The sequence below is a fragment of the Peromyscus leucopus genome, chromosome 4, assembly GCF_004664715.2.
Source record: "Peromyscus leucopus breed LL Stock chromosome 4, UCI_PerLeu_2.1, whole genome shotgun sequence".
Classification (NCBI taxonomy): Eukaryota; Metazoa; Chordata; class Mammalia; order Rodentia; family Cricetidae; genus Peromyscus; species Peromyscus leucopus.
This window is the reverse complement of record NC_051066.1, coordinates 148,208,853-148,233,558: the sequence shown is the minus strand read 5'-3', so window position 1 is coordinate 148,233,558 and position 24,706 is coordinate 148,208,853. Positions and strand designations below refer to the sequence as shown.

At 49.6% G+C, this 24,706-nt stretch overlaps 2 protein-coding genes across 3 annotated transcripts; one reads left to right on the top strand and one right to left on the bottom strand.

The window, feature by feature from the left end:
* Positions 1-73: 73 nt before the first annotated feature.
* Acot8 (acyl-CoA thioesterase 8) lies at positions 74-13,584 on the top strand. 2 transcript variants are annotated; one of them, XM_028868462.2, is made up of 6 exons: positions 74-305; positions 1,843-1,979; positions 6,990-7,215; positions 10,851-11,011; positions 11,534-11,728; positions 13,340-13,584. In XM_028868462.2, the coding sequence occupies exons 1-6, from the start codon at positions 178-180 to the stop codon at positions 13,456-13,458; spliced, it is 966 nt and encodes a 321-aa protein (XP_028724295.1). In that variant the 5' UTR covers positions 74-177; the 3' UTR covers positions 13,459-13,584. The 2 variants fall into 2 exon arrangements, with proteins under 2 accessions (XP_028724295.1, XP_028724296.1); XM_028868463.2 differs by lacking the exon at positions 1,843-1,979 and having other exon boundaries at positions 85-305; positions 13,340-13,579.
* On the bottom strand, positions 13,582-21,379 carry Snx21 (sorting nexin family member 21). The gene is made up of 3 exons (XM_028868464.2): positions 20,910-21,379; positions 20,365-20,522; positions 13,582-14,652 (listed from the first exon to the last, which is right to left on the bottom strand). The coding sequence occupies exons 1-3, from the start codon at positions 21,166-21,168 to the stop codon at positions 13,978-13,980; spliced, it is 1,092 nt and encodes a 363-aa protein (XP_028724297.1). The 5' UTR covers positions 21,169-21,379; the 3' UTR covers positions 13,582-13,977.
* Positions 21,380-24,706: the final 3,327 nt, after the last annotated feature.

Below are 24,706 nucleotides of genomic sequence, written 5' to 3'. Positions count from 1 at the left end.
ACCCGCCCACCCTGCAATTGACAGACACATCGACCAATCACAATCTGCATCTTACTCCGCGAAGCCTTCGGGATTTCCGGCCGCTGGGGCGACCTGCCGGAAGCGCTGTGCGCCTATATAAGTTTCCGCGTACCTGGAGAAGCGTAGTGTCTTCCGCGCCCACAGTGGGAGGTCAGGATGTCAGCGCCAGAAGCCCCGGGGGATGCGGAGGGCGACGCCGACCGCGACGACCTTTCCGGAGACCTCCGTAGTGTGCTGGTCACCAGCGTGCTCAACCTTGAGCCGCTGGATGAGGATCTCTTCAGGTAGCCGGCTGCACCCTGAACCAGGCCCGCACCCCTGTGTCAGTATAGAGAGTTGCGATCACCGCCACTTCCCGGTGACCCCCACTTCTGGGGATAAGAGTTCTGTTCAGGCTTCAAGCTCTGCGGCAGTTAGGAGAAGGCGTGTCCCTGACACCCGCCCTTGCTGTTCACCAGGAAGCAGGGTCACTGGGTTACCCTACTACAAGGCAGCTTAGCTTGGTAGAATCAATCCATCGTGGGCAGTGATTTGCCTTAGGGTACTCAGCGGATCGGTTTTTAAAACCAATGCACAACTCTAATAAGCTCCCTGCCTTTTTTCCTCCATCCTGTCCCAGCACCATTAACTGGGGTCTGCTAAGTCATTACTTATCCTGGAGTATGTTTCCTCCCCGGCATCACTGGAAGTTGGTGATTGCAGTACGGGTTTATAACAGTTTTTTGTTTTGTTTTGTTCTGAGACAGGGTGCCACTCTATGATCCTGGCTGTCCTGAATTCACTACATAGACCAGGTTGGCTTGGAACCCACAGGGATCCACCTGCCTTTGCCTCCTGAATACTGGCAGGACCTGGTTGGTTAGTGACAGTTTTTTTGAGACAGGGTCCTCTATATAGTTCTCCTTGGCTGCCATGGAACTCTTTGTAGACTAGGCTGACCTTGAACTCACAGAGATCAGCATGCCTCTGCCTCCCAAGTGCTAGAATCAAAGGAATGCACCATCATGCCTGTTTAATGATAATATTGGCCTCCACAGTTCTCTGATTTTATCAGAAGCTATCTTAATTTTGATCTTTCTTTCTTCCATCTAGGTAATTATAGCTTCCTGGGCCAGGAGTGGTTTTCAGAATGTATTGTAATGAAAAATGGTATCTTCAGGGCTGGGTTGTAGGACTCAGGGTTCAGGCTCTAACACTGAGTGAGCCCTTTCACCTAGAAGGCCAGGCCAATTTGTTCATCTGTGTTAAATTTCACAACCTCAGACCCTTGGACAGTTTGTTTTTTTGTTTTGTTTTGTCTTGTTTTTTTTTTTTTTTTTTTTTTTTTTTTTTGTCTTTTAAAGAGGTAGATGGGATGTCTCAGGGCCCTTTTAGCACTGAAGCCAGTTCTTGGAAGACATGCTTGTCAGTTAAGGGGTGCCAGTGGCAAGCCTTCATCCATACGATCCAGCCCCAGACCTGCTTTTGGGTGCCTCGTGTCCGTTCAAGGCCTCAAGTGACTTCTGGCCTCCGCCTTCCCCTGGTTTGGGGAAGGGAAGAAACTATGGACTTGGAACTGCCCAGGACTGGTAATGGTTGAGTTGTGTGAGGTTGCTCTCTGTACTCCTGCTGTAAACCGAGGGAGCTCGTTTGTGATGCTTGACCGAACCAAGTCCACAGAAGGCTTGGGCAGACATGAAAACCGAAGTTTTGCTGTGACCTAAGAGTGTTTGAGAGCAGAGTCCTGGCTTTCCTCAGGTTCTCTGTGAGAGATCCTTCACTGAGGCTTATGGAATTCGGAGCACTCCTCCTCAATTCTTTTCCACTTTCCTCTCCCCACAGAGGAAGACATTACTGGGTACCCACCTCCCAGCGGCTCTTTGGGGGTCAAATTGTGGGCCAAGCCCTGGTGGCCGCAGCCAAGTCTGTGAGTGAAGACGTCCACGTGCACTCTCTGCACTGCTACTTTGTTCGGGCAGGTAAACCCCCTACCCTGGTTCCTTGGCTGCAGCCACCCCTGATGGCCCAGCAGTCACTTCTTCCTGGTTCGGGCAGGTAAACCCCCTACCCTGGTTCCTTGGCTGCAGCCACCCCTGATGGCCCAGCAGTCACTTCTTCCTGGCTTTGAAAGCTGACTCAAGAGAATGGAGAAGAAATGGGAGACTCAGAGAAGAGGATGGAGAAGGGAGATGGGATTCCTGAAAGGTCCCTAGGGGGCTGAGGATGTAGCTTAGTAGTAGAGCACTTGGCTAGCACATGAAGGGGACTGTGTTCCATCCCAACTACCAAAAAAAGCAGGGAGGCAGCCCATTGTGTTGGTTCAGGTCTCTGGTCTTGGGAGGCTGAGAAAAGCATCCTAGGTCCTTAGCACACTCCCTGAGACCCACTAAATACTTGTTTTCTGGTTCTTAATGCCACAGACTAATGCTTATCCGCTCTTGGTGGGCCTTTCCTTCTAGCTTTTCTGTTTTTTATTTTCTGTTGAGATAGGGACTTATTTTGTGTAGCCCTGGCTGGCTCCAGCCTTCATGACACCAGGCCTGGCTCTGTTTTTCATTCATTCTTTTTGTTTGTTTTGTTTTTTGAGATAGAGTCTCACTGTGTATGCCTAACTCACCTGGGACTCACAGAGATCTGCTTGCCTTTGCCTACCAAGAGCTGGGATTAAAGGCATTTGTCCTCTTTTATTTAAAAAAAAAAAATATGTATTTGCTTATTTTTTAAATGTATGTGTATATGTATATGCCTAAATGAATTTATATGCACCACATTGCTTTCCTATTGTCTGAGGAGGCCAGAACACTGGATACCCTAGAATTAGCAGTTTCAGGGGATTGTGAGACACCATGTAGGTGGTAGGAACCAAACATGGGTCTTCTGCAAGAACAAAAAGTGCTCTTAACTGATAAGCCATCTTACCATCTCCCTTTTCACTTTTTTGTTATTGTTTTTTTTTTTTAGGTTTATTTATTTATTATGCATACAATGTTCTGTCTGCATGTTTGTCTGCAGGCCAGAAGAGGGCACCAGATCTCATTACAGATGGTTGTAAGCCACCATGTGGTTGCTGGGAATTGAACTCAGGACCTTTGGAAGAGCAGTCAGTGTTCTTAACCTCTGAGCCATCTCTCCAGCCCTTTGTTATTGTTTTGAGACAGGGTCTCACTGTGTAGCCTGGCTAGCCTGAAACTCACCATTTAGACCAGGCTGCCTTTGAACTCCCAAAGATCTGCCTGCCTTTGACTCCTGAGTGTGTGGGACTAATGGCTCTCTTCTTCAGTCTGTATACTCTTCTAGGGTCAAAACTGCTAAATCTTTAGAGTGCCGTCAATTGCTATTGGGCTAGGAGGTGGGCAGTTTGGGTTGGAAATTCAGTTTCAGCTTTATAATAATTACTAGGGTCATGGAGATCACCTTCTTCTGCTGAAATTGAGGAGAGGCAGGACCAGGGGTATTTCAGTGGGATCTTTTAAACTCTGCAAGCTCTGGGCTCAGACACAGGGCAGTTTTCATTGCAGACTCTTGGTCTGGGCTGGTGATGTAGATCAACAGTTGCAGGGCAGCTTGTAGCTGGAAGTTTTCCTGTGTCCCACCCGGCCCTGAGGTCCGCAGCCACTTATAAAATAATCACTCAGAGGCTTATATTAATTACCAACTGTATGGACTATGGCAGGCTTCTTGCTAGCTAGCTCTTTCATCTTAAATTAACCTATTTCTATAAATCTATGCTTTGCCACATGGCCGGGGTGTTACAGGTCTGCTGGCATCTTGTAGCTCCTTGAGTGGCTGGCTTGAGTCTCCCCTGACTTTGCCCTTCTTTTTACTATATCTCTGCTTGGATTTCCCACCTGCCTCTAAAGCTGCCTTGCCATAGGCCAAAATTAGCCAATGGGAGCAACAAATATTCACAGCATACAGAAAGACATCCCACAGTAGCAGCTTGCAGAGTGGAGGCCCTATGTTCATCCCAGGACCACCAGGAAAAAACAAAACAACGGAACACTCACTGCCTTGTGCTCTCCTAGAAAAACAAACACATGTCCTTCTAGACTCAGCATGGAAAGGCCCTTGTAACCCGAGGAAAGGTAGAAAAGAACCAACACCATTGAGTTGTCCTCCATCCCCAGCATGCCTACCATGGCAGGCCACCCCTCCATACAGTCACATATACACACAATAATAATCAATTTAAAAATACCCCCCCCCCCCCATAAACAACACTTACTTTATACTCTTTCCCTAGTTTTAGGGAATCACTGTATTCCATATAGCCTAACCAGCTGGTAGTGGCACATGCCTTTAGTCCCAGCACTCGGGAGGCACAGGTAGGTGGATCTCTGTGAGTTCAAGCTAGCCTGGTTACAGAGTGAGTTCCAAGATAGCCAAGGCTACACAGAAATCTTGTCTTAAAAACAAACAAACAAACAAAAAAGAAAATATTGGGTGACTGGTGACCAAACCTGAGGACCTGCGTTAAATCCTCAGACCCACATGGGAGAAGGACAGAACTGACACTTGCAGTTGTCCTCTATAGCTCAGTTGATAGAGTCCTTGCCTGATGTGCTGAAACCCTGGCCTTAATCTCCAACGCCAAATAAACTGGGTGTGGTGGTTGTTAGGGGCCTGGAGAAGTCTCACTAAAGACCACCACCCACGTATGCAATCAGCAAGAGTGTTTATAACCAGCATGCTGGGGCAGTTCATCTTACACAAAGGCAAAATGTCGACAACCCCCAGAGGCTCCCAGGCTTCTTTTAAGCACAGTTAAGGGGAGTTCCTAGGACAGTTAGGTCATTTCAGATATGATTGGTTTAAGCAAGTGGCAATCATATTAGTATATTCTGATTGGCTAGGGCTAGTCAGGGGCTGGTTAAGGATACACCTTTTCCATTTTGGGGCAGGCCTAGACAAGTCCCAGCCTTTGTCCTTATTTGGTTATCACCTTGAGCTCAGTGTGATCACTGGGGTTCAGGCCTGGTACTGCATGTACCAGGCCTCCTCATCCTTGCTCTCTGTCGGGGTGTTGGAGATTGATTGTCCTTTGTTCTCTGCTCTTCATCAGAAACTGCTTGCTCATTCTCAGGAAACTGAAATTGAGGCCTGATCTCTGACAGAAGGCTGAGCAGCCTGTTATGGCGTCTGCTCGGTCCTCTCACTGGTGTGTTCTTGTAATCCCCGAATTCCAAGAAGTCTAGGCACAGAGATCAGAAGTTCAAGGACATTTTACATAATAATTTTACAAGACCCTGTCTCAAAGAAAGAAAAGGGGCTGGAGAGATGGCTCATCCATTAAGAGCACTGCCTGTTCTTCCAGAGGACCTGGGTTCAATTCCCAGCACCCACATGGCAGCTCACAACTGTTTATAACTCCAGTTCTAGGGGATCTGACACCCTCACACAGACATACATGTAGGCAATGTGTATAAAATAAAAATAAATAAATCATAATAATAAATTAATTTTTAAAAAAAGAAAAGAAAAATTGAGAGTTGAGGGTGTGGCCCATTGGTAAAGCTCTTACCAGGCATGTGACAAGCTTGGGTTCCATCCTTGGTATTAGGGAACATCAGGAGGACCCACCCAGGGCCCTTTACAAATATGGAGGTGATGGTGATCTTTCCCTTCCCAGCCTTCCTTTTGCCTTTTGGTGCTGTAACGTGTTTGAGTGGTTACCGGGCCTGGCCCAGTCCTTCCCTGTATGTAGTTGAGAGGGATTTGTGCTTCATTTCCTCACCTTAACTGTAAGGTTTTTTTTGACACAGCCTCATGTATCCTTGGCTGGCTTCAGACTTGCTATGTAGTCATGGGTGACCCTGAAGTTCTGATTCTCCTGCTCGCACCTCCTGGGTGCTGGGATTACAGGCACACATCACCACACCGTGTTTACTTGGTATTGGTTAGAACCCAAGGTTTCCCTCATGTTAGGCAAGTACTATACTAACTGAGGCATGTCGCAGCCCAACATTGGCCATACTGTGATTCTTCCAGCCTACTGAATCCTTGACCGGGTTTTATTGTCTTCAAGCTAGATTATCTAGTCTGTCTTGGAATTTTGATCCTTCTACCTCAACCTCTTGCAAGTTGGTATTACAGACTGATCCATAAGTATAATAATTGGCTTTAGTTTTGATTCTAAAATCAGGGAACACTTAATTTAAAAAATAGAGTAAATGTGGGCCCAGCAGGTGGCACACGCCTTTAATCCTAGCGTATCCTCTGCAGAGTGAGTTCCAGGCTAGGCACGGCTACACAGTGACATCTGACTCAATCAAATCAAAAGGAAAAGTAGAGATACTCGAATAAATGTTTCAATGAGCCGAGCAGAGGAGGTTGGTATCTACACACAGAGAAAGGCTAAAACCATAGAAACAAGAAGCGAATGGTCATCTCAGTTACTCTCCTCGGGGCTGGAGGTGTGCTTCGGTGGCGAAGCACTTGCCTAGCATGCATGGAGACCCTCGGCAGCTCCAAACGGCAAGGACTTGGCTACTAACTGACAGCTCTTCTAATGTTCTGCCTGTTTCAGACTTTGCATTAAGTGGAGAAAGCAAGTGTGTGTCCTAACCAATCACCTAGACCGTCCCCTTTCAGTTGATCCTTCTGCAGCATCCCCAGGCTCCCAGCCTCCATCAGGGCACACCTAGCACATCTGTTTTCTGTTGTGGAGATGCCACACTCCCATGCCTATCTGGGTCTCTGCCAAAAGCAAGTGATAGCAACATATCGAGAAGTCTGTCTTTAAAAAGAGAAAAAGAAAAAAAGGGGGCGTGATGGTTCACACCTGTAATTCCAGCACTTGAGAGGCAGAGGCAAGAGGGTTGCCCTGAGTCCCAGGCCAGCCTAAGCCATAGGGTGAAACCTTGTCTCCAAACAACAGCAACAAAAAATGAGGATGAGTAGAACAGAGGAGTCTGCTTACCAACTGTGATGATGACAGACAGGGCCCATGGACTTACTCAGGGTCACCTTGTCCCTTCTGTCCACTGCAGGGGACCCAAAGGTGCCAGTGCTGTACCATGTGGAGCGGACGCGAACAGGAGCAAGTTTCTCAGTGCGCTCCGTGAAGGCTGTGCAGCATGGCAAGGCCATCTTCATCTGCCAGGCCTCCTTCCAGAAGCTGCAGCCCAGCCCCATGCAGCACCAGTTTTCCATGCCCGCTGTGCCCCCACCCGAGGAGCTGCTGGACCACGAGGCCCTCATTGACCAGTATTTAAGGTGAGACCTGAGGACTCCAGGGAGGTGGCTTTTTGTTGTTTTTTAATTTTCAAGCTTGTTTTATTCTTTAGTTTTTATAGTTTTAGGGATCAAACCTACGGGCCTCATGTGTGCCAGGTAAGTGTTCTACCACAAACTATACCGCAGAGCTTACAGCATTTACTACTTTGACCTATAGTAAAAATCACATTTAGGCTCTGGATATGATCCACATGCCTTCAGAGACAGGCAGATCTATGAGAATTCAAAGCTAGCCCAGTCTACATGGGGAGTTCCCGGCCAGCCAGCTAGCCCTATGTAGTGAGAGCCTGTCTTTCAATAAAAAGAAAACAATCCCTGGATGGCTAGATTTTAATGCTTTCTGATATTTCCATGCTATTGTCTATTTCTTCCTAACAATTATTGCCATGTGTGTAGTGTGTATGGTGTGTTTGTGTATGTGCATGCCACAGACTATGGGGCACTCAGGATGACTCGAGTTGGTTCTCTCCTTCCACCTTTATATGGGTTCTGGAGAAGGAGCTCAGGTCATCAGGTCTGTATGCCATCTCACTGGAGCCCCATTTCTTTTACTTTTAATTAGTGTATATTGTATCAAGTAATGGGTTTCATTTGGACAGTTTCATGGATGTATATAATGTATTTTTATTATTATTTCTACTTATTACCTCTCTTGTTCCCTTTCTCTTCCCATATAGTCCCAGGGCAGTGTTCTTTCTCTGTGTCTCTGTCTCTCTCTCTCTCTTTTCTCTCTCTCTCTTTCTTTTGAGACTGTTTTCTCTGTGTAAACCTGGCTGTCCTGGAACTCTCTGTGGACCAGGCTGGCCTCTGCCTCCCAAGTACTGGGTCTAGAGGCGTGTGCCACCACCACCCAGCAGTGTTTTCAGACTCTGCCTCTTACTCATGAGTGGGCCATGGAGCCCCTGAGTGGGTCCTGACTATCTACTAAAAATATAAACTAGATTCCAGCACCTGGGAGACAGAGACAGGTGGATCTTTGTGATTCCTAGGTTAGCAAGGGCTACATAGTGAGACCCTATCTCAAAAAAATGGGGGTGGGCTGAAGAGATGGCTCAGCCATTAAGAGCACGAGCTGCTTTTGCGGAGGGCCTAAGTTTGGTACCCAGCCCCCACAGGGTGGCTCATAGCCACCTCTGATTCCAGCTCCGCAGGCTGTGACATCCCCTTCTACCCTCCATGCGCACTAAACGTGAATGTGGTACACATAACACATGCAGATAAACGCTGACACACATAAAGTAAAAACAAATTATTTAAAAATTTTATGTACATCGGGGGCTGAGGGGTATACTCTGTGATGGAGCATGTGCTTAGCATGCCCAAGGCTCTAGGTTCAACACCAATGCTGCATGCACATATCTGTATATAGAAATATATGTATTTTATATACAGTATATATAAGCAGAAAAGGAGATATTGGAGTCCACTGTGCAATTTCAATTTCAGTTGTGTTTCTTGTTTGTATTAGCATATGTGCATGTTTATGCTGGGTCCTGATGTAAAAGGCACAGCTTACACTCACCCCGCAGCCAGCACAGGCACGGGATAGCATTACTGTTATGAAGATGTTGGCTTGGGGCCGAAGAGATGGCTCAGCAGGTAAAGGTACTTGCTGTTCAAGTCTGATGACCTGAGTTCAGTCCCTGGGACCCATAGAAAGGTGTAAGTAGGAAGCTGATTCCATGTATCATCTTTGCGTACATGCTGTAGAACATGTGCACACTGCCCCTGCTCATTCATAACAAATGAAATAAAATATTTTAAAAAATTGAACCTGGGTTCAATTCTTGTACTTGAATCCAACAATAAACATTTTTGCAGACACTGGGTAAATAAATAGCCTCCAGTCCTCTGACTGATCCCTCCTACTTCAGGCCTATGATGCAGCAGCTTTGGAGTTCATGTATGGCAGGGTGAGTGTCCTCCTCTGGGACCCTGTTGCAGAGTATGGCCTACTGGTCAGTATCTTCACTTTAGTGTCTTCTAAATATTTTGCAGGGTTTTTTTGTTTTTTTTTTTTTCTTTGAGACAGGGTTTCTCTGTGTAGCTTTGCGCCTTTCCTGGAACTCACTTGGTAGCCCAGGCTGGCCTCAAACTCACATAGATCTGCGTGCCTCTGCCTCCCGAGTGCTGGGACTAAAGGCGTGCGCCACCACCGCCCGGCTCTTCTAAATATTTTGACTCTACCTTGGTAAGATATATTTCTCACTGAGATCACAACAAATAAAGTTTGACAAATGCTGGACTATGGGGAAGAGCTCTGGATACAGACACGGACACATGGCTTCTGGCCAGGGTTGTGGCCTCTGTTAGTGCCTACCTGCTATGGGACTTCTCCATCCAGCAGCCTCTCAAGGCCCTGACTTCTTCATCTAAAGTATGGGAGCAGCCATTTCCCCGGCTGTGCCGATGGGCGAGAGGTCCTGCAGCATGTGCTGGACACTGGGGTAGCAGCAGGGTATGTGGGGTGGGTGTGGGTTCAAGAGCCTGAATAGCCAGGATTCAAGTCTAGACTCTGTCTCTAATATCTGTATGAGCTTGGGCAAATGCTTGCCCACTCTGAGTCCATACCTTTGGTTATAAATGGAGCTAGCTAATTGTAACTCTCACCTCATAAGGCTGCTGTGAGGATTAAATGAGGTAAGAGGTATATAGGCACTTAGCAGGTGCTCTGTGAGTATTACACCACTAACAGACAAGAATAAAACACAGGGCTTGGTGTGCACAGAAATAGAAATAATGTGTTCTTGTTAAAGGAGCCTGAATTTAGGACTGTGCTCATCAATAAGGTAGCTACTAACCTTATAGGCTATATTAAATTAATGAGCTAGAATGAACAGTTCTTTTTGTGTGTGGTGCTAGGGATCCAGTCCCCGGGGCTTTGGGCATGCTAGTTCTCTGTCATGGAGCTGCATCCCCAACCCACATCCCTCATCAATGTTGTTCTTTAGTTACAGTAGTCACATTTCAAGTTCTCAGTCTCATGTGACTAGTGGCTGCCATGGTGGACAATGCAGATGAACAGTCCACCAGATGGAGTGGGAAGGGCAGAGCCTATTAAGAGCACTGAGGGGTCCATGGAAATGGTGTCGCCCCAGCGCACAGGCTCCTGACTGCTCAGGATAGAGAATTTGGGAGACTTTTCTTCAACGTTCACAGTAATGAGTGGTTAGATGTGTGAACTGTGTGTGGGTCCAGACTGCCTGACATCAGATCCTTCATTCTCTGAGCAAGCCACCTGGGTTTCCTGTGACCAAGTCTTATCAATTGGAGTGAGGACCACACTTGTCATGTGACGTCCTGGCAAGGAATGGGATATGGTCGTGTGCACTGCTTGGGTGGGTGCTGAGGTCTAAACTGTATGTTTGCTGTACGACAGGTCACATCATCTTTCTCGCATTTCAGATGGGAATAGGTTCGGAGAGAGAACTAACTTGCACAAGGCTGCCTGGCTGGAGTGATGAGGAAGGGGTTCAAACACTACATTGCTTTGCCAGCTCCATGAGGAAGCTTTGCAGGACAGCAGCCCCTATGGACAAATGGTGGGGACCAGAAGAGGCAGCACAGAGAAGCTCCCTCTCCTTGGGCCTCCTTGTCCCTGTCTTTACTTTCAGGGACCCTAACCTCCAGGAGAAATACCGAGTGGGGCTGAACCGAATTGCTGCCCAGGAGGTACCTATTGAGATCAAGCTAGTGAACCCACCCACCACCCTGAGCCAGCTGCAGACACTGGAGCCCAAACAGATGTTCTGGGTGCGAGCCCGGGGCTATATTGGTAAGAGGACCCATGAGTTGGAGAAAAACACTCCAGGTGTCTATTTGCCCTTGTTGCTAGAGTATCCTACTCTCCCTTTGGGCCCATTTCCTAATCTGAGTTCTGCAGAATTTGGCTGTTTCTCACCAGAGCCCTTACCCTTTAACATGAGAATAATGAGGTGACTGTAATCCCATTGTTGGCCCTTTCTGGGGTAAGCAAGGTACCTTGCTGAGGTTCTTATCTAGGTCAGCGGCTAACCATGGACGTCTTTGTGTAAACTGGAAGGTGCCTGTTCCAGGACTGCAGAGTGGTTGGGGGTGAGAGACTTGGGAAGAATGGATTTGCATTTGTCTTACCCCTGGCCTCCCTAGTCCCCACCTCCTTTATCCTTACACACACACACACACACACACACCCTGGGCCAGGTGTCCTTGCACAGTGACTACTTTGTGTGTGGTAGTCCTTTTCTCCCCACCTCCCTGCAGATCCTGAGCTGGGCAGCCAGGAGCCGAGGACTGATGGGGTTGGGACCTGTTGCAGGGGAGGGCGACATCAAGATGCACTGCTGTGTGGCTGCTTATATCTCTGACTACGCCTTCCTGGGCACAGCACTGCTGCCCCACCAGTCCAAGTACAAAGTGAAGTTCATGGTCTCGCTGGACCACTCCATGTGGTTCCATGCCCCGTTCCGAGCTGACCACTGGATGCTCTATGAGTGCGAGAGCCCCTGGGCTGGTGAGTGTGGACCTGGGGGCCAGTGTCCTTGGGATGGTAGGGAACCTGCTTTATTTATAGCTGTTGCTGCCTCTTGCTGCTTCCTGGGGATGCTGCACAGGGCCCTTGCACTGCTGCCCCTCAAAAGTATCCAAACATGCCAGGAATGATTGAGTTTATCTCAGAGACCCAGTGCAGGTTCCCAGACCACTTTAGATTCCGTTAGGAAGCCTTTTCTTTCACCTGAGATCCATATCTCTGCTCAGTGAATATTTGTGTGCTCCTGCACCCCAGCTCTTTTTTTTTTTTTTTAAACCAACCAGGGTCTCATGTAACCCCTGTTGTCTTGAACTCTATATGGAGTGGAGTCTGGCTTGGAACTACTGATCCTCCTGCCTCTACCTCCCAAGTGCAGGAGCCTCCATGCCCTGCTTCTCAGTTTTTTCATCTGAATAAATAGGGTTATGTGTGACAGCACTATCTAAACCTAGTAAGCTATCAGGCTGCCACTTGGGGGAGCTTTTTCTAAACAGATTGCACTCTGCCCCAGCAGGTCCTGGATCAGGTCCAGGAAACTGCCCTTTTTGTTTGTTTGGTTTTGGTTTTTCAAGACAGGATTTCTCTGTGTAGCTCTGGCTGCCCTGGACCTTGCCCTGTAGATCAGGCTGGCCTTGAACTCAGAGAGATCTGAATGCCTCTGCCTCCCGAGTGCTGGGATTAAAGTGTGTGCCACCAGGCCTGGCTGTGAACTGTGTTTTAAGGAGCTCCCTGAGTGACTCCATGAGTTGGCAGGATCTGGGAGGGCACTCAGTGGTCTCTAAGGATGCTCCTGTAGCGAACCGAGAGAAACCCAGACGCACTGATGGCTATGTTAGAGCCCTGGCTCTTTTATAATCAAGTACACTTCAAAGGAAGAAAAGCTTTGCTTTATAAAACGGACAAAACTTAAGCAACCCTTTACAGCCAGGAAAGAGTTACTCAGATACCACCAGCATCACAGGACAAGATTCACGACCTTGAAGTTAGGACAGTCAGCTTTGGCCTGATCCTTGGGGCCACACCTGAACCTCTTTGTACTTTAGTGTCATTGTCTGAAAAACAGTACAAGAAACAAAGCCCGTGCTCTCTGGCCACAGTTAGATCTGGGTGGGCTCTGCTGCTGTAAAAGAATAACTGTCTCGGGCCAGAGCCACCAAGGTTAAGAACCTCTAGATGGAAAGGAATGGGAGGCCATACCTCATGGTCTCAGGTCCTCTCGGCACTCCCCCCCTTGGTGGTGGATGACCAGCTGGGAGGACTTGCTTGGCTTGTTACAAAAGGAAAGAATGGGGTTTCTGACCGGTGGCCTGAGAAGTGACATCTGCTTGGCCAGGCCTGTGGAGACTGTTGGCAGAGTGCCCTTCTCTGGTCTTTGGAGGAAGGGAGCACATACATGAAAGTGCTTTTAGACCATCTAGTGGAGGGGGGCCCCCACCCCAGTGACTATAACAGGCTTACAGGGGTATTTGGAGTAGTCCTGATGTTCCAATGTACCCTCGTGTGGGGCAGCTCTGCCCGATCTCAAACCCCTCCGCAGGCAAAGCAGGCTTGTGCTGAAGCAGAGACCATCCTCACCCTTCTCCTTGCCCACAGGTGGCTCTCGAGGGCTAGTGTATGGGCGGCTGTGGCGTCGGGATGGGGTCCTTGCTGTGACCTGTGCCCAGGAGGGAGTGATCCGATTGAGACCTCGGGTGTCAGCGAGTAAGCTGTAGTCAAACGTAACTGGCTTGGCCTGGGGCTTAAAGAACTCTTTTGACTGCCATTTCTAGGGCAGGAGTCTCAGCTGAGAGCTGGACTTCCTGCCTCTCACATCCAATAAAGAGATTGCTAACACTGGAGTAGCTGATCCTTAATTCCCCTGGGCAGAGCTACAGCCTTTCTCCTGTCTCTCAACCCCAGGACTCCGCTAGTCCCCAGCCCTTCAGCCAAGCTGTTTTACTGCTGTAGAGGCCCCTGGAAAAGGAAACGTTGATCCTGACCTCTCGGTAGGCTGAAGAGCCGGTGCCAAAACTTCCTCCTCGTATCATCCTAGGGTAACCCCAGCCAAAGCTTGTTTGGAGTCCAGCCCCACAAAACGAATTCCTCTCAGTCTCCTGCAGACTCTTTCCGGAACTACTTTAGGGGCTCCCATAACCCCTTTCAGCCCCCAGTTGCTCACTGTGTCCTCTACGGCCCCCAGCCCCCTGACTGGGGCAGCCCCTTCCCCAGAAGTGGCCTTAAGACAGGGAAAGTTAGTCCAGCACCTCCTTGATGAGCAGCTCCTTGAGGCTGGGGGGTGGGATAGGGGTGAGGCCTGCCTCCTGTAGGGACTGAAGCTGGGCCTCTGTCTGCCGTTTGTCTAGGCCCAGGCGCCAGGAGAGCCGGACATGGGCCTCTAGAAAGGGTGCCAGGAAAGGATGAGGTCTCTTGTCCCCCAGCAGCTGCAGAGCCTTCTCACTACATGCTCGCGCTTCCCCAGGATCCTCCAGCTCCTGATGGCACACAGCCAACCCAGCCAGAGTCACCAGGGGGCGGTCTGGGCCAGAAGGGGTGCCCAACTGGGTCTGCAGCTGCCAGGCGTTGGCCCAGAGTGCCAGAGCCTCGCGATAAAGGCCAGTGCAGGTGAGGCTCTGCGCCCGCCGCAGCTCGGGCAGCACGAAGAAGTCCTGCAGGTCTGGAGCATGGCGTAGCTCGGGCACTGCCTGCAGGTGGCTCAAAAACTGTTCAAAGGCCCGGCTCCGGCGGGCAATGGTTTCTGCGGTAAAGTTCCGGCGCAGGCGCTTACGGGGGAAGGAGATGGCAGCCATGGGGCCCCGGAATTGCCGCTGCAGGTTTCTGTGCAGCCGCTCAAAGTCCGAGTAGCGGCGGGAGATCTGGGCCGGCTGGCGATCTGGTGGCCCTGGGCCCATCACGGCGAGGGTGTAGAGCTGTAGGGAAGGTGGATGTCAGGACTGATGGAAACCGTCTGTGGGTCCTTTCCCTCCGTTCCGCACTCCTGGCTTTACTCTTCCACCTCAGCTCCCCCCTCCAGCTCCCCTCCGCCCCCCCCCCCCGGGACTGTCTAGGAGGGAGGGCCCTGCAGAGCAGTGGCCAGGAACCCACTCCCACCTTACCTGAGGCTCCTCTGAAATGACCCAGGCCCAAGGCAGCACAGGGGAGAAAAAGACAGAAATGAACTTCAGTGTCTGGGGCTGCCACCTGCGTACTGCTTCTGGGAAAGTTTTCCCTGTCCCTCGGGAGTTCGTTCTAATGGTTCACTAGACCAGGACTCACATAACCCCAAGTCAGCCTCCTTCCAGTGATCTCAGTCAGGCAAAGCAGGAGCCTCACATCTGTCTGTGCTCCAGGGAAAAGTTCCTGGGTCAAGGTCATCGTCTGCTCAGGGAGGGGATGTCCAAGTATTGGTGCTCAAGGATTTTAGGTGGCGCACACTGGAGTACACTGCATCATAAACAGGGTGGCTCCTGTTTCTGTTGGCTTCCGTTCTTTTTGGTCCTCATCCACGATGGCCCCTAATTCACTAATCTGGCCCAGCCTCCTGAGTGGAAGGACTTTATAAAGGATGTGTCACTATGTCCAGTCCCTTTAATTCTTTTTTTTTTGGGGGGGGAGGGAGGGTGTGTGTGTGTGTTGTTTGTGTCTTGTGTTTGGGCACACATACCCGAGCTTGACACCATAGCTTACAAATGGGGGTCAGGGGATAACTTTCGGGATTCCGTTCTCTCCTTCCATGATGGGATTGGAGGACTGAGCTCATGTCATCAGGTCATGACAAGTACTGGGCTGTTTTGCTGGCAAGATTGTGTTTTGTTTTTTGAGAGTCTCGTGTGCTCCTGGCTGATCTCAAACTTGTTATGTAGTCGAGTGCTGACATTACAGGAATACAGCACCACACCCAATGTATGAGGAGCTGGGGATCGAAGCCAGGGCTTTGTACATGCTAAGTAAGCCACACCTCCAGTCCTCTGGGATACACTGAGTCCAGGACCTCTGTAGCCCAGGCTAGCCTTGAACTCCTGGTGATCTTCTTGCCTCAGCCCTGAGTGCTGATATTACAGGTACAAACCACCAGAAATGGCTTTTCTTCTCTTTCTTTTCTTTTTCTCTTTCTTTTTCTCCTTCTTTCCTTCTTTCTTTCTTTCCTTCTTTCTTTCTTTCTTTCCTTCCTTCCTTCCTTCTTTCTTTCTTTCCTTCCTCCCTCCCTCCCTCCCTCCCTCCCTCCCTCCTTTCTTTCTTTCTTTCTTTCTTTCTTTCTTTCTTTTTTTGAGATGGGGGCTGGCTTTGTTGCCTGGTGGCTTTTGACCTTCTAAGCTCAAGTGATCCTCCTGCCTCAGCCTTCCAAACAGCTGGAACTACAGTCATGTGCTGCTGTGCTCATCCTTTCTACTCTTTTTTTAAAGCACAGGTTGGTGCTGCTTTAACACCATTCATCTTTATTTTTAGGAAAGCTAGAAATCTCAGTTCAGAGCACTCTTCAAGGAACAGTGTCTGGGCAGGGTTTAATGAACCCTGGCCCTTCTAGGCACGCTGTACCACATCTTTAGCCTCAAACTCAAACTGTGTGTGTGTGTATGTGTGTGTGTGTGTGTGTGTGTGTGTTTCTGGGGATTGAACCCAGGGCTTTGCCCACGTTAGGTAAACATCTACTACTACTGAGCTCTATCTCCAGTCCCTGCCCCCATTTGTTTGAGACAGGGTCTCATGTAGCCCAAGCTGCCTCAGACATGCTAGGTATCTGAGGATGACCTCCTCCTAATCCTCTTTTCACACATTATAGTTACGCCTCACCATGCTTAGCTTTGTGTGTGTGTGTGTGTGTGTGTGTGTGTGTGTGTGTGTGTGTGTTTCTGTAAGACAGGGTCTCACTAAATTGCCTGGGATAGCTTTAAATTCACTATGTAGCAAAAGCAAGCTTCCAACTTATGACCCCAGTCTCCCAAGGAGATGGGGTTACAGGCCTGAGTCACTGGCCTGGCAACTCTACTTCTCTTTCTTGACAAGTAGTGCTATAGAGGTGGTTTTAAACTTATTTTAGAAAAAGAGGGTTCCTTTTTTTAATGAACAATGTTATGAAAGCAGGGCTGAGGCAGAAAAATTGAATGCTCAGGACTGCCTGGGTTCAATACCACCCTGAGGCACTTAGTGAGACTCTATCTCAAAATACACATTAAAAAGAAGATTGAGAATATAACTCAGGGGTAAAGCACTTGCCTAAGCATGCACAAGGCCCTAGTTTCAGCGCACACACACACACACATACACACACACACCACCACCACCACCACCACCAAAAGGTAAGCCAAGAGTGGTACGAGTTACATTTTATTTATTTTTAATTGTATCTGGTGTGGTGTGGCATGGTGTGTGTGTGTGTGTGTGTGTGTGTGTGTGTGTGTGTGTGTTATAGTTGTGCATATATGCCACAGTAACATATGGAGGTCAGAACAACTTTGGAGGGGGGTCACTCTCCACCACGGTTCTAGGGATCAAGTTGTCAGACACTTTTCCCACTGGGCCATTTCCCTGGCCACCAGCAACATTTTAAAGGAGACAAAAGCTGTAAGGATGTAATCATTCCTGTTTGGATGTCCTGAGAACCAGAGTAGGGATTAGTTAGGACTAATGAGGATTGACGCAAGCCGAGGGTTTAAAGGGGCGTCTGCAGGTGTTCCATACGAAAGGGCTACCCAGCAAACCCAGACATTTCCCTCAAATGTGTCCAGTGCAACTGCTAACTGTCCCATTATTCCAGGTAGGTTTACCTAGCCTTTCTTCTTTTCAAAGTTCACAGTGCATTTTATAAAACCTGTTCTATACCTATCAACTCTGCATTGCTCAGACACACTGCCTACGGAACTTTTTCTTTTTTCTCCCAGGCTGGCTTTGAACTCTCCTCTTGCCCCTATCTCCCAAGTACTGAACATACAAATCTGCACTACCAGGCCTCACTCTTTTCTTGTTTTCTACAGTTATTCGCACTCCAGAAAAGCGGTTTTCCAAAGGACATACTTTAGGAAGAGCCACTCTGCGGTAGCCCTTTATGCATCTAGGTTGATTTTTAAAATTTTAACATTTTTATTCTTTGAGAATTTCATATATGTATATGACATATTTTGATCATATTTACTCCCTACTCCCCTCTTTTTATTTTTACTTTTTTGCCAAAGACCTTTTTATATCCATTTATTTCACCTGATGTTCGTAAGGAGGTACTGGTGGTTGTGGTTGTCGGGGCTCAGCTGTCCCTCAGTGGCAGAGTACTTCCTAACGTGCATGAGGCCCTGGGTCCCATCCGAAGCCCCTCGACCCCGCTCCGCCCACGGTGTGACTGTTCTGTTGACTGCCCTAAGTGCTGGCTCGTGCTGGACCAAGTACGTCATTGTCAACAGCGCTGCATGGAAGGTGTCTTGTCTGTCAGCTGAGGAAGCAGGCTCCAGCAGGGAGTGAAGGGTACAAAGACCAGCCCAGAGATCTGATTCTGAAACCTGTGCTCTTGACCTCCGGGAGAAGAAATGTGGAGACATGGGGTGCCCCCTGCACAGAGGAGGGGGCTTCACTTTCTAGACACAGACCAGGACAGGAGATGGCCCCTGCCCTTCCTTAAGCCTTTCCACCTAGGTCCCCAGAGTCACCCCCATTCTTTTCTGAGAGCTGCTCTTTGCTGACTGATCCGAGGTGTCTCATTCCTGTGCATGACCCCTTACCTACCCCAGAGCTCTGGAACGTTTGCCACTGAAGACTGGACCATCGGGCCAGGAGTGTATAGCTCAGTGGTAGAGCATCTGCTTAGTGTGCATAAGGACTTGATCCTTAACAAGATATAAAGCCTGCATCATCTATCAGTCCCTGCACTAAGTGGAACAGTCACCCCATGGGCGTGGTCCTTGTTACCAACAGCAACAGAGAGGGGTGGAGGGACCCAAATATGGGCCAGGGCTCCAGGGCTCCAGGGCTCCAGGCCCCCTGTCTTGCTGAGTCAGAGGTGGAGGAGGGTGTGAAGAGGAGGGAAGTGACAAGCTGGGAGCTACCACTGCCAGGACAGGACCAGCTAGCTCAGATGGGGTTCAGACCTGGAGGGAGCAGGACCTGGCCAGTCTCTCCTGCACAGCAGGAAAACAGGGACTCCAGGCCCAGCTCCGTAGTCCTGATGCTGCTGGAGGTGGGAATGCTGGAGAACTGATTGTCAGGAGGTTGCTGCAGGCCCTGGATACCTGACATTTCCAACCTAAAGTTAAATAAGAATCCAGGCCGAGTATCCCTTATCCAAAGTGCTTGGGACCAGAAATATTTCAGATTTTGGAATATTTGCAACTATACAATGAGATTTCTTAGAAATGAGACCCAAATCTAGATGCAAAATCTACAAAGTAAATAAAAAATATTGTTTTGAGACAGACTCTCATATATTCCAGAAGACTGTCCTTGAGCTTATGTAGCTGAGGCTGATCTTGAACTCCCGATCCTCCTCCCCATTCTAAGCTCTAGGACCAAGGTGTGTGCCACCACACCCAGTTTATGTAGTGGTGGGCATACATTCTACCAACTGAGCATTACATCCTGGCCCTTAAAACTCATTTACATTTCTTCTGTACTTTGGTTTTTTGTTTAGGAGACAGGGTTTTATGTGGCCCAGCTGGGCTTGCTATGTATCTGGACTGGTCTGGAGCTCCTAATACATCTGCCTCTACTTCCCAAATGCACCAGCACACTCAGCTCTGAAGGTAGTTTTATATGACTTGGGGGATAAAGCTCAGTTCCAGAGCATGGTAGGCAAGTGCTGTATCAATGAGCTACATTCCCACTTGGTGTTTGGACCGTGTGTGTGTGGTGTGTGTGTGTGTGTGTGTGTGTGTGTGTGTGTGTGTGTGTGTGTTGGGGGGGGGAGTCTAGATGTGTAGCCTTAGCTGGTTTGGCACTCATTCTTTAGCCCAGGTTAGCTTTGAACTTGTGACGGTCTTACTGCCTCAGTCTTTCAAGTCCTTATGCAATATTTTTAAATGGGCCTACATGTCGAGCACACTTCACATGAAGTTAGATGTGGAATTTTCCACTTGTGGCATCATGTTGACACTCAAATGCTTAGGATTTTCAAGCATTTCAGATTAGGGAATCTGAAACTGTACAGCTACCATTTTAATATTTCACAATGCCAGACAATGCCAAGGGTTCTTTGTGCCTGGTCTCATTTACCTCCTGCTATAATCCCGTGAACTGTTCTACTGCTCAAACGAGGGAACTGGGGCCATCAGGGTTACAGAACCCACCCAAGGTGAAGCCACTGATAAAATATATGGGGTGTGAATGAAGGCTGACCTGGATCCAAAGCACATTCCCTTAATCCTGACCCGTGCAACTGGGTCTCAAGTCTGTGTCTTGCTGCGGGTGACAAAAATCCACGGGGTACTGGACAGCACACACCGGTTGTGACAGGAGGCAGCTCTTTAAAGGTCACTTTCTCAGTGTCGTTTGCCTGAGAACTTGCTCAAGCTACATCCATCCCCTTATCCTGCCTCAGTTCCCCCCGGGTGTAAAATTAGGACAGCCATTTATAACTGCATAGCCAGAAAGCTGTAGTGTTCAACACTTTCTCAGTCAGACTTCCAGACACACTGCCTAAGGGTTCCTGGAACCTCACTCACCACGTACTTGGAGGGAGGGTCCTTGACCACATTGGCGCTGGTCACCTCAAAGAGCAGCCGCTGTGGAACTAGGGTGTTCCGAGACTTCTTCCAGAAATCCTGCAGCTGCCGAGCCAGGAGTTGACTGCCCCGTTGTCCATCAGGTGGGGGACTTCGTTCTGCACAAGCACATGACCAGTCATGTTAAGGGGCTAGCTAGCGCCGGGGTTAACGTAAACAAAATGCCATGACCTCATTCACGCCAGCGAGGTGGGCTTTATCCCAGCGCCTGGCTTACAGTAGATGCTAAATATCTCCACCCAAATCAGCTAGCACACCATACATTTGTTTCCCTGGTCCTGTGCATTTAATATCCACAAAAACCCTGTGATGGGGTGGTTCCCATGGTTGTGACTCAAGGTCACACAGCCAAACGGTGTCTGGAAACGCTTAAGGTGTCAAGAGTTTCAGGCAGATAACTCAGCCCCCGGGATGCTCTCGGATCGCGGCCAGCGGGGAGGCCTAACCGAGCCCGGAGGTTCCTGTCTTCCATCTCCCGCACTCGCCTGCGTCTTCTCCCGATGTCCCGTCTCCGGAGGGCAGCGAGTCAGGGCCGGCCTCGTCCTCCTCGTCCTCCTCGTCCGGGTCATCCTCGGCACTGGTGAAGCTGAGGGTGCCGCTGAGGCGGGAGGACAGGCCCTCGGCGTCGTCGTCCTCCAGCTCGGAGCTTTCAGGGAACTGCTCGGCCTCGGGGCCTGCCGCCGCCTCCCCGGGGCCATCGCTAGCCAGGGCGTGTCGCAGCCGGTGCAGGAGCCGCGAGGCCATGGCACCCGGGGGGGGGAGCTCGCTAAGCTGGGTCCAGGGCCGGAGAGGGAGGGGACCCCCGCCCGGAGAGGGGCCCGGGGGCGTGTCAGTGGGTGGGACAGAGGAGGCCACGCCCAGGGGCAGCCGCCGCCGGGGACGTGCAGAAGGCCGGGCTCTACCTTGCCCCTCCCCGCAGCCCGGGCCGCGCCTCCACCCACAGCGTCCCGAATGCGTCCAGGGCGGGTTCCCCGGATCCGGTGCAGCGACCCGCGGCTTTAAGGGGCTCTCGACCCAGGGTGCTCACAGCGCCGCCTAGCAGCTTCCTGTCACCGCCCAGCCCGGCCCCGCCCCGCCCCGCCCCTGGAACTGCTAGAATCCCGGGCCGCTGCCTTCGGGAGGGACGCAGGCGGTGGCCAGGCTAGCCCAAGCCTCTCCCGAAATCGTTCCCGATCGGGCTGGCCTTGCACCCTCTTGAACTTGCCTCACCCTACCGGACTCCCGGGGCAGCCCCAAGCTTTCCCCCTAATTTCCATGCAGTGCTGTGTAACTTTACAATGTAATTTCGGGGCATTTGGGAGCTCGGTTTTCACGTGAGAAAAGCCTGAAATCGGCCTCGCCCAGCCTAGGTTTTCTCCTATGAAATAAGAATTCTAATACTAAGACTACGTTTTCAGCTCTTGTAAGACCCTTACTGCAGTGCCTGGTGTGAGCGTTCGAATGAGCTTCACCTAATGGAAGCAGTCAAACAGGAAAACAGATGCAGAGAGGCTGTTACTTGTACAAGGTCGCACAGTTTGCCAGAGTTCTAGTGTGGAGCTCTTGGATTTGACTTCTTTACCCACGCAAGCCGGGTCAGTCGGGTAATTTCTGTAGCTCTCGGACAACTGCAGTTTTATCTTTTACTGCCGGGTAACAGTAGTCAAGAAAACTATTGCTGCTTCCTGTCGCAAGGCCTAGCAGGGCAGAGTCGAAATCGGCCAGCTAGACAATAAAACAAGGTACCTCAAAGACCAAGCATGGTGGCGTGGTGGCGCATGTCTTTAATCCCAGCACCCTGGAAGCAGAGATAGGGGGATCCCAGTGAGTTCAAGGCCAGCCTGCTCTATGTAGCAAGTTTCAGGGTGGCCAGAGATATATAGAGAAATCCTGATTCAAAATAAAATGTCTCAGCCAGCCGGTAGTGGCTCACGCCTTTAATCTCTGCACCCCGGAGGCAGAATCAGGTGGATCTTTGTGAGTTCGAGGCCAGCCTGGTCTACAGAGCAAGATCCAGGACAGGCTCCAAAGCTACACAGAGAAACCCTGTCTCGAAAAACAAAAACAAACAAATAATAATAAAAAATAGGTGTCTCAGAAGGTATCTCCTACCCCGTTTCAGGGCCCAGGGACGGATGGGAAGATACTTTTGAATGGAAAACCTGGCCTTCATTGAACAAAAAGGTCTCAATTTTTAGAACTCATGCTGTCTTCTTGTAGGCATTTCACACACTGTCACATGTCAGTCTCATAGGAGGCAGCTACTGGACAGTAATGATTCATTTTCAATGTGAAGAAACTGAGGCTGGGGCTGGAGAGATGACTTAGTGGTTGAGAGTGTGTGCTGTTTTTGCAGAGGACCAGAATTCGGTTTCCAGCACCCACAACTGGTGGCTTATAACCTCCAGTAACGGCAGGGGATCCAATGTCCTCTTCTGGTCTCCAAGGGTATCTACACACATGTGCACAAACCCAAACACAGACACACATATACATATAATTAAAAATAAAATAAGTCTTAGGAAAAAGCCAGGCCCGGTGGTACACACTTTTAATCCCAGCACTTGTGGGTGGGTCTCTGTGAATTCAAGGCCAGCCTGGTCTACAGAGTGAGTTCTAGGCCAGCTGGGGTGACATAGTGAAACCTGAGGAAAGAAGGGAGGTATTCCCATCTGGTGGAAGGAAAGCAGGGAAGCTGGGACTGAAGCCTGTTGGTGATTCCAAGCCTAACCACTCTGCATTTGCATACAGGCATACTGTGAAGACAAAAAGACTCCACTCATTCTCCTGCTACTGGCTGGTTGTTAACTTTCCCTTCAGTATATGGCACGCAAGTCAGGATGCACAGCTGAGGTTTGGCCAGGCGTGATCGTGCACACCTGTACTCTCAGCACCTGAGTAGCTGAGGCAGGAGGTTCCTGACTTCAAGGCCTAACTCAAAACAACTACAGCAGCAACTAAACAAACAGGAAGGAATGCAGGAAAAAGAAAGAGCTGATGTTCATAACGTGGAAAGAAACCTGGTCTGTCCAGGCAGGCAGGAAAGACAGCATGCCGGCAATTGTGGCACCTGGGAGGCTGAGGCAGGAGGATCGTAATTTAGAGGGCAATCTGAACTAGGTAGTGAGGCCCTATTTAAAAAAAAAAAAAAAAAAAATCCTGCATTGCCCAAATAAGTGGGCCAGTGAGACGGCTCAGTGGGACCCTCCAGGAAGCCTGACAACCTGCATTCAGCTCCCGGGATCCACAGGTGGAGGGGAGAACCAACTCTGCAGCCTGTCTTCTGACCGTCCCATGTGCACCGTGGCACTTGAGTGTGTGTGTGTGCACACAAAATATTAAAGTTTTAGAAAGTGGGCCATCGCTGGGAAGTGGTGGCGCACCCCTTTAATCCCAGCACTCAGGAGGCAGAGCCAGGCGGATCTCTGTGAGTTCGAGGCCAGCCTGGACTACCAAGTGAGTCCCAGGAAAGGTGCAAAGCTACACAGAGAAACCCTGTCTCGAAAAACAACAAAATATGAAGCAAACAAACAAAAAGGTGGCCCATCGCTTCCATTGATGTATTTCTCATGTAAATGGTGTCAGAGTTAGGAGTGGTTGTGTGTGTGTGTGTGTGTGTGTGTGTGTGATGTAGTGTACACATGTGTGTATGGAGGTCAAATGTTGCCATTTAGCTAGTCTGGGTGGCCAGTGAGCACCAGGGATCTGCTAGTCTCCATTCCTGTCCCATCACCCCTTCCATTGCTGGGCTTATGGTCCCACATGGCTAATGAGAATCGAAACTCAAGTCCTGATGCCTGTGTGGCAGGCACTTTACTGATAGAGACACCTCCCATGGCCTTTTTTCTCTTTTTTCTGAGATGTATCCAAGGCTGGCATTAACTCCTTAGTCCCCATCTTCCTACCTCCCCCTCCAGATTATGGCTACCATGCTGGTTCTCTGTTTTTATTATGATTGTCTGAATGTGGGTTCACACGTGACATGGCTCAAGTGTGGAGGTCAGAGGACAACTTTTGGAAGTAATTTCTCTCCTTGAACCACATAGCAGGAGTGGAGGGGAGAAGGGATACAGGAGGAAGTGATTTGAAAGCTGAGAAAGATGTCAGGGAGCTTCTAGCAAATGCAAAGTCCTGCCCTTCATAGAGGGTGGTGTTTGGGGCAGTACTGAAGTCTGACCAGAGTGAGGCGGCAAGGTGAGAAGAGAGGCTGGAATGAGAACAGATGATCTGCTTGACTGCACTTGGGCCCTTGGTTCTTACTGTTTCACCAAATAAACAGGAATGAATTAGTGACGGGTGGTTG

Coding starts and splice junctions, on each gene's coding strand:
- Acot8 (XM_028868462.2), top strand. CDS start 178: ATGTCAGCGCCAGAAGCCCCGGGGGATGCGGAGGGCGACGCCGACCGC. Junction 7,216..10,850: donor CTCATTGACCAGTATTTAAG/GTGAGACCTGAG, acceptor CTTTACTTTCAG/GGACCCTAACCTCCAGGAGA. Junction 11,729..13,339: donor GTGCGAGAGCCCCTGGGCTG/GTGAGTGTGGAC, acceptor CCTTGCCCACAG/GTGGCTCTCGAGGGCTAGTG.
- Snx21 (XM_028868464.2), bottom strand. CDS start 21,168: ATGGCCTCGCGGCTCCTGCACCGGCTGCGACACGCCCTGGCTAGCGAT. Junction 20,523..20,909: donor GACATCGGGAGAAGACGCAG/GCGAGTGCGGGA, acceptor GTGCTTGTGCAG/AACGAAGTCCCCCACCTGAT. Junction 14,653..20,364: donor ACCCTCCCTCCAAGTACGTG/GTGAGTGAGGTT, acceptor CCTTCCCTACAG/CTCTACACCCTCGCCGTGAT.